The sequence below is a fragment of the Mus caroli genome, chromosome 16 (assembly GCF_900094665.2).
Source record: "Mus caroli chromosome 16, CAROLI_EIJ_v1.1, whole genome shotgun sequence".
Taxonomy (NCBI): Eukaryota; Metazoa; Chordata; class Mammalia; order Rodentia; family Muridae; genus Mus; species Mus caroli.
In genome coordinates this window covers 42,706,066-42,720,636 of record NC_034585.1, presented here as the reverse complement: position 1 = coordinate 42,720,636, position 14,571 = coordinate 42,706,066, and the positions used below count along the sequence as shown (strand labels likewise).

General features: G+C 37.9%; 1 protein-coding gene and 1 long non-coding RNA gene across 3 annotated transcripts in view; one reads left to right on the top strand and one right to left on the bottom strand.

The window, feature by feature from the left end:
* Positions 1-14,571, bottom strand: part of Slc9c1 (solute carrier family 9 member C1) — a 60,140-nt gene that overhangs the window by 40,533 nt on the left and 5,036 nt on the right. For both annotated transcript variants that reach the window (XM_021185158.1, XM_021185159.1), the window contains exons 3-9: positions 13,789-13,889; positions 12,028-12,156; positions 10,614-10,779; positions 7,734-7,859; positions 5,248-5,409; positions 2,609-2,708; positions 1,247-1,390 (exon numbers count right to left, since the gene is read on the bottom strand). In XM_021185158.1, the coding sequence (XP_021040817.1) occupies positions 1,247-1,390; positions 2,609-2,708; positions 5,248-5,409; positions 7,734-7,859; positions 10,614-10,779; positions 12,028-12,156; positions 13,789-13,889 (928 nt within the window). The remainder of the gene's footprint in view (positions 1-1,246; positions 1,391-2,608; positions 2,709-5,247; positions 5,410-7,733; positions 7,860-10,613; positions 10,780-12,027; positions 12,157-13,788; positions 13,890-14,571) is intronic.
* Positions 1-14,571, top strand: part of LOC110311692 — a 35,005-nt gene that overhangs the window by 15,693 nt on the left and 4,741 nt on the right. The window lies entirely within an intron of this gene.

The window sequence follows — 14,571 nt, the reverse complement described above, 5'->3', positions numbered from 1 at the left end:
CTGGAAAACAAAAAGAGTTGTAACGTTATTTTTGTTGTAGACGCGTCTTTCTGTTTTATTCTACTGTATTCCTGGTGAGCTATGTTTTACACATTGTTGTTGTGGCTCCAAAAGGTGTGCGTCTTAGAGGCACACACACAGAGAATGACTGGCTCTTGTTATGTCTTTGCACTGCTGAGCGCTAGGGGAATTTCACATCACGTGTGGGTGGTGCGTCTCTAAGTGGAAGACTTAGACCATTGGTAATCTCAAGGCCACAATAAGAAGTGGTAAGCAGAAAATCGGGGTGGGGATTTCCTCCCTTTCTTTTGCTTTGAAGTTTTCATCTTGCTCATTTCATCTGTATTGTTCAGTTTTCTTCCATCCCCCGTGACATTCCTGCTATACCAATTTTGCATGATCACTTGGGATAAATATTTGCAAGTAGTTGGTTGATATCAACTGATTACACTAGATGGAAATAGAATTTTAACTATTTGAGTGACAGATGAGGCTCCAGTTATGGCTTCCTTTCTTGTGTACATAAGCCTGGAATAAGGTGACTGCAAACATTATTGGGGGGGGGGGGGACTTACAAGAATGTTTTAACTCTATTTTTTTTTTGGTTTTATTTTTTTCAATTTTTTATTAGATATTTTCTTCATTTACATTTCAAATGCTATCCCAAAAGTCCCCTATACCCTCCTCCCACCCTGCTCCCCTACCCACCCACTCCCACTTCTTGGCCCTGGTGTTCCCCTGTAGTGGGAGATATAAAGTTTGCAAGACCAAGGGGGCCTCTCTTCCCAGTGATGGCTGACTAGACCATCTTTTGATACATATGCAGCTAGAGACAAGATAATTTTTTAAAGAGCTGTTTCCATTTCAAGTTTTGAATTCAAAGAAATGATAACCTAATATTGAGCAAAAATTACAAGATACAATTCCTCCTGTTAGGTAAGGTTTCTAACCTTGTACAAAGATAAAAAATACCAAGTGAAATATGACAAATATTAATAGTAGTTGCCTCTTAATAATTTTAGTAGATTGTGAACTTATTATACTCAGAAATTTTACAAAGTGTTTATGTTGCTCTCAAATTCATTTAAAATCTACCTGATACAACTCCTGGGCATTACTTTGCTAATGACAACTTGAGAAGTTTAGGTCAACTAACTGTTCAGGCTGAGGTAAAAAATCATTTCTTTATTTTATAAAACATCCTTGAGATAATTTTCTATACACACATTTCACATGGCATTCTTACCTTAAAACAATCAGTGTGAAGTAGATATTTAATGAATAATATACATCAGAAAATGATATATGCAAGTATGTGTGTGCAGGGATTAGAAGTCCAATGAAAGTGAACACCATAAGAAAACCAATAAAAGACAGGCAGTTCCAGAATCTGCATTTTGGAGAAGAATAAAATATAGTTGTAGTTAACTTATATGTTTATTATAAAGCTTACCTACATGAAACATTATGCAATAATCAATGAAATAAAAATGAAGGAGGAATTTATCAACACTCAATATATGTTAAAAGTAAACAGTTAAGAAAAGAACACTAATGCAGGTAAACATAGGATTCAAAAGCAATTAATTAATTTGCGTAAATTAGTAACTTTCTTTTTTCTATTGAATCTGAAAGAAAGTTTCAGTTTTATCTATGCAACATGACGTAGCAGAGAAGCTGATCATCCATACGCCATGGTTCATGTAACATGAAAACATTGATAATAAAAATTATCTTATTAATAAAAATGTAAGTCCTAAAAAATCACTAATAATAAAATGTTAACTGATAGAATGTGGTGAGGATAGAAGGTGGTGATTGGTAGAAATCAGTGCAGAAGTGTCAGGAGACAAACATCACCAGTTTGCCATGAAAATGTCTAAGTTCATAGGTAAAGGAGATCAGAAGCCTTACAGTTGTTACAGTGGCTTAGAGACAAAGGAATCCAGCCTATGACAAGATGGATGGGAGAGGTACAGGTGATAGCATCAATGACTTGGCTGAGAAGTTACAGAGTTGTGAGAAATGGGGGACCAGAGAGAATGAGAAAAAAGATGGAAGCTAGAGTTGTCTTCTCTCTCAGAACAGTAGAGTGAATCCTTTCTAGGTTGTTGAAGTAAGCAGTAGGACTTACCACTATCATCTTAGACTTATACCACCTTTAGGAACAGGGCCTGATGTATGTTATATTTTAAATAGATTCCTGGAATTGGGATTATACAGTAGTTATTTATATGTCTGTGGAATAAGTGGCTCAGGTAAGGCGGTAGGCAGTACATAGGAGGGAAGAAGGTTTGGAAACCAAAAGCCAGAAGAGTTTATGTTTATCGACAGCACTAGGAATAATGGCAATTTTGCTGGAGTCATAAGGATATAGCAACCAAAATATTAACTAAAAGGGATATGAGTTAGGGGGATAATATATCCAATGTAAACTCAAGATCCAGTGACCGGCTTTGTCTAAAATTATGCATCAATGAATGTTACAGAAAAGTTAGTGGGATATTTTACCTATCACTGTTTTACTCACACCATACAGATACAATTACTGTTGAAATCTCATAGCTTCCAGTGTATAAAACAAAGTCAAAACAGGAGAGCCACTCACTCGAGCAGAAATGCTTCAACTCCTGGTTTAAAGCTTGTAGAATTTAGAAAAAGTCCTATGGTGGCCAGAGTAAATATTCCAGACATTCCAAAGAGTTCACCTAATTTGAGAATGAACAACAAAGATCAACTTCAATGGTAACATGATCTCTACTGGGTGTTAAAATGTCAGATATCATGGACTTACCAAGAAGTTACCCAACTTAGTTTCGTCTGGAAAATATTACAAGTTATTACTGCTGTTCAGAGTTTCTCCTCCTCAGATACACACTCCATTGTATAGTAAAATAAGTGATGTATGTCCTTACACCACTTCAGCTTCATATCATCAGCAGTTCAAAAATCTCTCCTCTATCCCAGTGAGGCTAAGAATCCTTTACATACTTACTGTTTCAAAGGAATGCTTGATTCACAAATCAAAAGTCAAAAGGGTGACCTGATGAATTCTGCAAGGACCAAGCCACTTTATATACCTCCTATTTGGAAGATAGTACAAGAGGTATCTTTTGTGTTAGAATTAGGTATTGGGGACAACAAAGCCCCCATGTGGATCTCCTCCTACTTTTTTTTTTTTAATTTTTGATGCATCTAGTATAGAAGCACTGAACGGTATAGAAAACTGTCAATGTTTTGTTTTGTTTTGTTTTTTAGGTAGGTAACATTCTTGTAAAAACTTTAATTATATGGTACAACACAAAGAGAAGATTCATAATTCCACTCCTAAGACTGTAGATATAACTTTAAAGAATTGTTTTGGGAACTAGATGTGATGGTGCAAATATGCAATCCCAGCCCTGGGAGGCAGAGGAGGGAGGAGGCAGGAGGCAGGAGGTCCATGAGTTCAAAGCCAGCCTGTCCTGCACAGCATATTCCAGATCAGCTAGGTCTACATAGTGAGCCACTGCCTCAAAACCAAGACCTAAAACAAAACAATAACTAAAATGACAGATGAAGGGCAATTTTTAAACTGGAGTTTATTTTAGGACAAACATTAACGTTCCCTGGAAAGAAAGAATTTGCAACGCTTTGGACTATGGATGAGAGCCAATTAACAGCCGCTAGCATACACACATGCTCAGTAAATATTTACACTGAAGACAAACAGCAGAAACGAGGCAGGAAAGATGAGGTCATGAGGAAACAGAGGGAGCCATCGGATCTGACAGAATCATGAGCTATATAGGATGAGACTTCGTTGTGAGTTTTCCAGAAGTGACTGTGGATTTAGGCAAAAACTAAGGAGGCTGTGAGGAAGGAAATGCTGGTCATTTTATGAGTCCTGAGGTGTTTGAGTTTGCAAAGAAGTTTTCTAGAGTTTGGGGATTTTAAATAACTGAGTCAGAATTCTTTTTATGAGTAATCTTTGCTCCACACACTCCCATACAATGCGCACAGTCACACTGTGCCACTCTGAAATGGGATCGCACAGGTCTATGAAAGGCTCCCTCTTAATCTAATTAATTAACACACCTTAAAGTGTGTGTTCTTTTTTGTTTGTTTGTTTGCTTTTTGTTTTTTCAAGACAGGGTTTCTCTGTGTAGCCCTGGCTGTTCTGGAACTCACTCTGTAGACCAGGCTGGCCTTGAACTCAGAAATTCGTCTGCCTCTGTGCTGGGATAAAAGGCGTGCAATCACCACTGCCCGGCAAAGTTATGTATTCTTAAAGTTAAGAAATATTCTGGATATACCACTCTCACTTAAGTTCCTCACACACACACACATATTGAGCTCAGTTCTGGGTCACTTTATCTATTTGATTTCCTTAGGAATTTTGTATTTCAAGAACTACATTTTAACGGCTATAGACTTACTAAATGCTTTGAGATTTGTCTAGTAGGGAATGTTCTTCACAGAAGAGTGCCCACTTCTTCTAGAATTTATAAACAGAAGTCTTTCTCCATTGTAATTTGTTCAAATCCTATAGATCTCAGTAACATTTGCATTTTTCTGTGTACACCCAAGCTCCTTAGGTTTACACCTAAATAGCTTATAAATTTTTGTCAATGTAAAATCATCAGAATTTCCAGATATGGAGGGCTTAGATCAGGGTTTCACAACCTCTGGGTCACAACCCCTTTTTGGGGGAGTCATAGGTCAGATATCCAGCATATCAGATATTTACACCACAATTTATAACAGTAGCAAAATTACAGTTATGAAATACCAACAAAAATAATTTTATGGTTGGGGGTCACCACAGCGTGGGAAACTGTATTAGAGTGTTGCAACATTAGGGAGGTTGAGAGCCAATGTCTTGGCAAAGTATATGCAGTCTGTTCTGTTGAGTACGTTTTTTTCTACATCATGTATGCTAAGCATGTCACTCATATTTATACTCATAGTTTTTTGTACAATTGGTTATGAAACTCTTTCTTTAGAAATGGCCCAATAAAGTATGATTACAATTGTAGCTCTGTCCAATGCCTCTTTATTTTTTAATAGTATTGGCTTTCTATGCCTGGGTACATTGTTCTCTGTGTACAGGTGTGCACATTTAAAAATTTTTGATATAGTATTTGAATAAAAGTATTCCACTTGAAAAAAATCATAAATGTTTTCATAGTTATCTGTTCTTTGCCGGTGTTTTTACACCTACCCCGTCTATATAATTTAATGTAAAGCATGAGCCCTCCTACTCACAAACATAGAAGATGAGGTATAAAACTGAGAAGATGAGAGTGATATGATTGACATCATCACCAAAGATGGTGGCCATCCACAACTGAATCACTTTTGTAAATACGATTCCAGTAATGAAGCTTTCAACAATATACGACCAAGCTGTAGACATGACTTTGTGGGCTACAAGAAAGTAGATACATGAAAACCAGTCATAGAACTCACTTGGCCTTCATGTTAAATGATGTTCTACTCAAGTTTTCATTCTGTCATGGTTAAAGTTAGCTCTGTTAAAATGAACATCAGAGTATAAGTATCCCTTCAAGGTACTAAGTTTACTGGACTATATTTAGTTCTGTTTGTAGCTTCTTAAGGACCCTTCATTAAGGATCCTATAGCTGAATTACTTTATACCAATGGTTCATAGGAGTGCCTATTCTTTATATACTCACCAACATTAAGGTTTTTATTTTTAATTAATTTGTTTCTAAGTACATGAAAATAACCCACTTAGTCTATATAGTGTTACTTGTGTGGAGGGTTAGTAGGGAGGAAAGTGAAGGAGGAAACGACATAAAATATCATAATCTCAAAGATAAAAGAAGTAATTCTTAAAACATTATTCTTATGTTGTTTTATATGGAAGTATGTTTTGTCTACATTTATGGCTGTGTACCATGTGTATACTTAGTACCTGATTTTGTCAGAAGAGGGCGTTGCATCTCCTGGAACTAGAGTTACAAATAGTTGTGAGCCAATATTGAGTGCTGGGAACAAAACCTGCTCCGCTGGAAAAACTGGCAGTGTTCTTAACCAGTGAGCTACCTCTACATCCCCATAGCCAGGATTTTTTTTTTTAACAAATGTCAATTGAATAGGAGTCAATAGAGGTTATATCTTATTGTGTGCCTTGTTTGTATTTCCATGGTAACTGATGACATTTGTGGCTGATGTGTGTCGTATCAGTCCCTCATAGTGTCCCTTTATGATGGATGATGGATGGACTGCAACCTTCTGCAACCTGAACCCCAAATCAGTATTTCCTCACATGCATTGTTCAGGATACAGGCTTACTTGGCAGAGGAATACAGAAGTAAATAAAACATTGTCTCTGCCCAGTCAATCTCTTTTATTTTTTTTTTGGTCTGTCACCTGAGAGACTAGTAACTTTTTATTGTTGGATGGTGTGATTGTCTTCTTTTCCTGAAGGCAATTCCTCATTGTATATTTTTACATGAAATGCTTTGTGCTTCTCTGATTTCTTCCTAAGTTCCAAAGACAGCTTTCCTTCCATTTTATTGTTTTATTGTTGTTGCTGAGTTTTCTTTGGCTTGCCCATGTCTTCATTTGTATAGAGACAGTCTCAGTTAGCCCAAGCTGGCAGTGAATTCAACACGTAGCTAAGACTTCTAAGGCCTGCTACTCCCGCCTCCACCTCCCATGTGCTGGCTAATTGTGGGAAGTGAATCTGGAGATGGTACTCTGGTGTGGCTAAAGGCAAGGAAGAGGGTTCCTTTGTAAGTCTTGTCTGTAAATATCCATTAGTAGGTACGGTATCATCAACATGGCTGAGGTGGCTTGGATTCCTTCCCACCTGGAATCACTCTCATCGATAAAAGGAAGGAAGGAATCTTTGATCTGTCCAGTAGAAAGAGGAATTTCTCCAGAGATAACTAGAGTATGACAGGAGAATTCTGGGAATGGCCCTGTATGCACCTGAGTTCTGAACATGCAGCTTAGTCCAGCACCGTCTACCACTGGAAAAGGAGACAATGGGGGCTGGAGAGATGGCTCAGCAGTTAAGAGCACCGACTTTCTTCTAGAGGACCTGTGTTCCATTCCCAGAACCTACATGTAAGCTCACAACTGTCTGTAACCCTAGTTCTAGGGGACCTGATACCCTTACACAGACATGCATGCAGGGAAAACACCAAAGTACACAAAATGAAAATAAGTAAATTATATATAAAAAGAGGAAGTTATGGTTTGTGAAACATGAAGGAATGGAAACAGTCTTCATAACACAAACTGCTCTAGCTCCCTGGGTCTGAGGCCCTCTGTAGCTTTATCCTAGTGTAGGATGAGTTGGTTTGAATGAGAGAATGGCCCCCAGTAGGTTCAAACCTTTGAATGTTTACTCACTAATGAGCTACCATGACCTGAGTATACAGTCATTGGGTAATGGCCAAATACCAACATAATGAAAGGCAAGTACTGCCTTATCTTCTAAGCTATTTTGTTTGTTTTTGTTTTTTGTTGGGGTACACAAAAGAAAACAAAACAACAGCAGCAGTAACAAGAAAATCCCATCATCTCATTGCTTGGACACAAATGATCCCATGGGAAGCTTCACCCCAGCCCACAGTGAGAAAGCATGCTATGTACAGGTCAAGTCAGCCTGCCAATACTTGCTACTTTCTATAAGCATAATTTATAATAAGACACAACATTCATGAGCACTTTAAGAAAACAATTCACCTTTTAAGATGTTAGAGAAAAATTCTTACCTAGGGTACGGTTCACATTCTTTGACTTGAATCTGATATGCACAACACCACTATATATAACTAAGGAAAACACTGAGGTCAGTAGACTCTCTCCATTAATTAAATTTGTGAGGCTTCTAGAAAGACCTAAACATGTTGAGGAAGATAAAACTGCATCAATATTAAAGAATAAAACTGTATTAGCATGCATTAACCATGGGTTCTCATCTGCTCCACACTCTTCTTCCAGGTCCCTACCTTTTGTGGATTTCTTCAGTCTAGCAGTTTTCTTCCCAAAGGACACACATTTTTATGATGCAGAGAATCTAATTCTGGACCTATTCTTAGTTATGGATTTGAGTCACCTAAACTATCTACATGGTGAAAAAAAAACAAGTAAATTTATTTATTTACCAACTCTTAAGTCTCATAATCAAATACTAAATTAAGTATAGTCCATTATGTTTAGGTAATGAACAGATTTTGCTTTAAGCCACCACATTTGGGGTGTTCATTCATCAGCAAAACCTACTATTGTATAATTGCTCCAGTTCATAAAATACAACTAGTTAAGCAAACAGGGACTGTCTGAAAATTAATAACAAATTTGGAGTCAAGAAAGAAAACAAACAAACAAACAAAAAAAACAAAAACAAACCTCGAGAACACAATGTAAATGTATGTCCTGTATGGGCATACAGTCGACACCGTCGGCAGATTGGTTTCTTGTGAATAATGAACAACTATATATGACGTATACAAGTACATCATATTTATAGAGCTTAAAAATACTTAGATGATAGAGACACAGTGCACTCAGTACACTTCTTGTATACAATCTTGAGGACCTGAGCTGGATATCATGAACTCATGTGAATTATCTGGCCATCTGCACCTATAACCCCAGCACTAAGAAGGTAGAGAGAGACAGCCAGTTCCCTGGCTCCCTGACTGACCAAGTCAAACTTGTGAGCTTCCATAGTGAAAGAGCCTGACTCCAAGGCAGTGAAAGAAAATCAGGATGATTTCTTAAGTTCTCAGTTCTCACAGGTGCACACCCACTTGTGCCTCAAGTGTACATACCCATGTACTCACAAGGTCAAAAATCTTGATTTTTCAAGACCAAGCAAAATGCTGCTGATAGAAAGACACCTTTTTGCAAATATTTTTTGAAAGACTCAACTTTAGAAGAACAGGAAAATTCCAAGACTAATAGCAAAATGCCCAGTGTTTATGAGGTCAGTCTTCCAAGTAGATGATTGTAATTTTAAAAGGACAAGGAAAAATGAAGAGGAATACTAGAGTACAAGAGATTAAAACAGGTCCAGCATTGGATTCTCCACATCATAAAAATGTACATCTTTTGAGTAGAGAACGGCTAGATTGGTGAAATTCACAAAAGGTAAGAACCTGGAGGAAGAGTGTCGAGAAGATGACAACCCATGGTTAATGATGGATTCTGGCTTGCTTGAATTTGGAGACAGTATTTCCTTTTGTTGCTCAGGCTGGCCTTGAACTCATGCTTCTTCTGCTTTAGTCTCCCACGTTCTAGGATTCCCAGTATGTACTGCCCAGCTAAGCATATTCTTTTAAAGTTTCTTATGAAGTATAGCACAATGGTAGAACACTTGCCTACCATGCTGCAAAACCTGAATTCCATTCTCAGTATCACCAAATGAATGCATACAATAGAATAAACACATTTTCCCTTTTCCATCTTAGTCTCCTTATCTTCAAGACTCAGCTTTCCTTTCTTCATATATTTACACTTGACATGTCTTTCATATTTTATTCCTGTTTGTTAAGAGCATCCCTGTTCCATTTATCTGGTCACAGAGTAGAATTTAATTTTACAAGAATATGTGTGTGTTGTTAGTGTGCATATGTGTGTGTGTGTGTGTGTGTGTGCAGGGGAGGAACCCATGATTAATCCATATTAATAGTCTATCTAAAATAAAATAGAAGTCCATCATTAAAAAGGTGATTGAATAGGGGAACTAGGTCATTTTTCCTGTATAAAAATCTGTATTACTTTGCTTTTCTGAGTAATTTAATTTAATATTTTACTTCTCTTTCCCCTGATAGTCTATTTAATTTATTTTTTTCTCCAATAATTTTTTTATTCACTCAACAACCCTTTCAGAGCCCCATTCTCTCCTCTCCTCCCAGATCCATCCTTACAAAGCCTTCCCCATATAGCTCCCTCTCCTTCTCCTCAGAGAAGGGAGAGGACCCCTCCCCCTCTGGTACCACCCTACCCTGGGACATCTAGTCCCAGAAGAACTAAGCACTGAAGCCTAGCCAGGCAGTCCAGCAAGGGGGAGGGGACCCAGTGGCAGGGAACAGAGTCTGAGACGACCCTTCTCCACTTGTTAGGGGTCCCTCATGAAGACCAAGCTGCAAGTTTGCTACAAATGTGTAGTCAGTTCTAAATAGCATATACCACAACAACTCTATGATGTGTAATTTTATTGTTTGTTATTCTTCTGGCTTTTGATGAATGTTCTCAGTGACTACAAAGGGCATTTTAAATGACATTATCCTATTGACTATTTTCAAAGGATAATAAATATTAAGCAAAAGAAAATTGACAACAGCATGTACATCTTAATGTGCCGGTCCATAGTGTTCTGTCAGTGCAAGGGAGATGCTTGTATGACCCTATTCCATGATGGGAAACTGCTTTTTTTAGATGCAGGATAAGCTCCTCATTGGTCTTTCCTTCTCTCCTAAGCATCACTTGCAGTATTTGTGCTAGTCTCCCGTATCTTCCAGTCCCTTACCACACCAGTGCATGTGGTTAAGTCCATCTCTGACAAAGGATCTTAATATGAAGATGAGCTAGCTACAAACTATGTCCTCAGTATAGGAAAGGAAAAGAGAAGAGAAAGGGGTACTTACCAAGGTCTCTTATGGAGGCTGAAGTAAGCATAGGATCTGAACTTATAAGAACAGCTGAAAATAGTAACCAGGGGACAGTCTTCAAAGATAATTTATTCACAGACTGCAGATACCAAAGTATTAAGGTGTAATTAATCAGAAATCCAGGGATTGTAATTAGTAGTATCTGCAAAGACATTTGGTGTTAGAGAGATAAGATCTCTTTTGCAGTCTGTTTTGAAAAGCAGCAGACCAAACAGAGAACTGGCTAGCAGTTCATTAGCTCACTTTGCTAGAACAACATCCCCCACTTCCCACCTAAACAGGAAGTGGTTGAGCATAGGTCTTCTGGGCCAATATGTACCATAGCTCTCGGCAGCTAGTGCTCTCCTGTCCCCTGTGCTTCCTGGTCAAGTGCCTGAACTCAATGTGCCTGGTTTTAAGTTAAAATGCATTGCTTCTGATGGTGTTTAGGCCATAGCCTCCTATTTACGGAACTATTTTTGATAGCTTTGCAAGACATATATGCACAGCTTGTGACCAGATGAGTTTTATCTCAGTGGCTTTCATTAACAAAGACCTCGCCTCTTGGTACTCAGATGTCACTGCAATTTGGATTATGCTTGCTTCCGTGAGTCTCTCTCTGCGTTTCCACTATTCCCAGCAGTTGTAGCTTTAGATGGTAGGGATTTAAAATGGGACATTGCTCATCAAATTCCTTCTTCCTTGAGACAATACATGTCATCGTCACGTTCTTACAGATTCCCAGAGCTAAAATGATAATTGTTATCAAATTTTGCCAATAGTCAGAATTGTTTCTTTTCTCCAACTTTTCCCTGAGTTTCCAATATGCTAGAACACTGCCAAATTATGTGTGATGGCTTGAATATGTTTGTCTGGGGTAGAGGCACCATTAGGAAGTGTAGCCTTGTTGGAGTAGGTGTGTCTCTCTGTTGGAGTAGGTGTGTCTCTCTGTTGGAGTAGGTGTGGCTCTGTTGAAACAGGTGTATCACTGTGGGCGTGGGCTTAAGATCCTCATTCTAGTTTCCTGGAAATCAGTATTCTGCTAGCTGTCTTCAGATGAAGATGTAGAACTCTCATCCATGCCTGCCTGGATACTTTCATGCTCCCATCTTGATGATAATAGGCTGAACCTCTGAACCTGTAAGCGAGCCCCAGTTAAATGTGGGCCTTATAAGAGGTGCCTTGGAAACCCTAAGACAATGTTTTCTTTCTTTCTCTTCCTTCCTTCCTCCCTCCCTCCCTCTCTCCCCCTTTCTCTCTCTCTCTCTCTTTTTCTTTCTTTCTAGATTATTCACTTCGATATACCATACTTTCTCATCCTCTTGATTTTCTATTTTTGGGATAAAATTATAAACTGAAATTAATTAACATGGTTAGTGTATGGAGAATAATTTGAAAGCAGAACCATTACCTGCCAAAATAATTTTTGAAGCATGTATATATCCATGTCGAAGGCAACGTTAAAGATAATCACTGGTGTGAATATACCAAAGAATATGTCTGGATCCATCCACTGTATGGCATCTGCATATATCTGGATCTGGTAATATAAAATTGATTATTCATACATATTCGCCCTTAGTTAGCAGATAACACATGCCAGAGACCCTTCTCTAGCAACAGGGAAAGAAAGAAAGTTTCAGAAAAAATACAACACAGTAGGTGGTTGAAGACTTATTCTGATGAGTTATATACAACTTTCCATCTGATTGGCAGATGGAAAGTTGATACACATCTCTGAGCCCTTCTCAGAGAGAGGATAGAGGAAACACATTGACACAGGGAGTAAAGATCATATAGCAGATTTGCCGGAACAAAGGAGAATTTTAAGTAAGTGGGTTCTTACACATAAGAATCTATAAATGAATAAATGATCCTATGAAGTCCCAGGAGCTATGAAAAAGCCACATTTAATCAACGTCTCTGAAAGAATGAGAAGACTAGCTGGCACCAAGATGAAGAAGTTCATGTGAGTAGTGAAATAGCTGAGGGCATCTTTCCTGATGTTAGTAGACCTCAGCAGGCTCTATTAGGAACATTCATTTGGTTCATCTTTCTTCTGTGGTGTAGCCTTCCCCATGTGCATATTTCAGCTGGCCTCCATGGCTTTAGCCTATGCTATCAAGGTTTTGAGAACAGGCATAAGATAAAGCTCACACACCCATAATTGCTGTTCTTCTAAAAGTCTTTTACCTCTGGCCCAGTTCTGTGCTTTCTCAGGAACTGAATCCATGGCAGGCTGGCTTACCAGATCTCAGAGTGCTATCTTAGGCCACAGCTCTTGACACAGACATTTTCCCTCGGTGGAGATTGTGGAAGGACTTAAAGTTGTATTTATGTCAAAGTTGGGGTTAGATAAGTGAACAGTTCAGTTTTTGTCCTGTGCAGATAGACAGACTCTTTTAACATTACTGGCTATATCTGAAAAGTCCATCACCTTCAAAGCAGCTCTCACACTCACTGAACTGACTGCCTAAAGTGTTCATTGGCTAAATACAGCCCTTGGGCTAAATCTGACTCACTGTTCATTTCATATATAGAGTATGAGATAGTTTTACCCTAAGTTTCTGGATGAGAGCACTGTTTAATGCATTGGGAACACCCTCTACATTCCCTGTAATAAGTATTCTCCTCGGTCTACATGATCCCAATGTCCATGATAGTAGTCACTTCCTTATCTAAATCTCTTTTGTCTTTGTCATTTTCATTTCATGGAATAGGCTCAATTAATATTTCTTTATATATCTCATCTTATGCCCCTTTTAAGGATAAGCATGGCTTATAGAAAATGTATAAAACATTTTTTAACTGAGGCAACCGTATCAGATCACTATCAGAATTATCTTACTACCAGAATCCTATGATAGACACTCCATGCTATCTTCCTGGCCAAGTTCTTGTTTAGGAATTCTGATCTATCCTTAGTAGTTGTATACATATTCACTCCCAACAACCTTTGTGCCTTCAGACTGTGGACTCTGTTCTTTCAGTGTGGTTATTTCTTATTGTTATTATTCTTATCACCATCATCATCATCATCATTACAAGCATCCTTTGCTTGTTTAAGTGGAAGATCAGGTTTTGTTGGGGTTTTTTTCCCAAGAATGCTTTATCCTTCTTTGCATTTATGCAACTCTTAGGTATAATGTTTATATTCATTTATTATACATACCTGGGTAGATGCAAAACTCAGAATTTCAAAACAGCATCCAATTAAAAATAGTATCACAGGAAGAGGAATTGGAAAATCTTTCAGATGCATGTTCAAAAATGCTGTAAAAAGTATACTTGTTACTGATAGACAATGCAAAATCTGTACTCATTACTGATAGACAAGGAAATGTTATATTTACTGATCTTTACTATTATATGTTATGCGACTTCTAAATATCAAGGAAGTAGAGAAGTATCGACTACTAATTACTATTTACATGTAATCAAGACCTGCATTCATACTTAAAGACACAAAACCAATGCTGACATTAGCTGATTGGATTCCTGCTTTGTAACTTTTATGATGGATTGCATTTCTTTAGAGACTTTAGTTAAGTGTTGCTAGAAACCATTGGTTCTTGGGTAATACTTGTAATATTTTTTATAACCACTATCATGGTTGTAACCCAAATTATGTTACTCTCTAGTAAAAGGATAATTAACTAATGGAAATTCCTGTCTTAGGAACAATGGAATGAGAACCTGGCTACAATTTGCCCAACAGAAACAAGAAAACCACAGTAACTTGTAACTTTTCTGCTTTTGTTTGCCATTTCTGTGAAAAGGCAGCACCTAATCCTCTGTTAAGTATCAGTACATTTTCTTCCAGTTACTTTTTCTGGTTCTTTTAGTATAATTTTTAAAGAAAAACACCATTTTCAATCTTTTCTTCCTCTTCCTCTTCCTCTTCCTCTTCCTCTTCCTCTTCCTCTTCCTCCTCCTCCTCCTCCTCCTCCTCCTC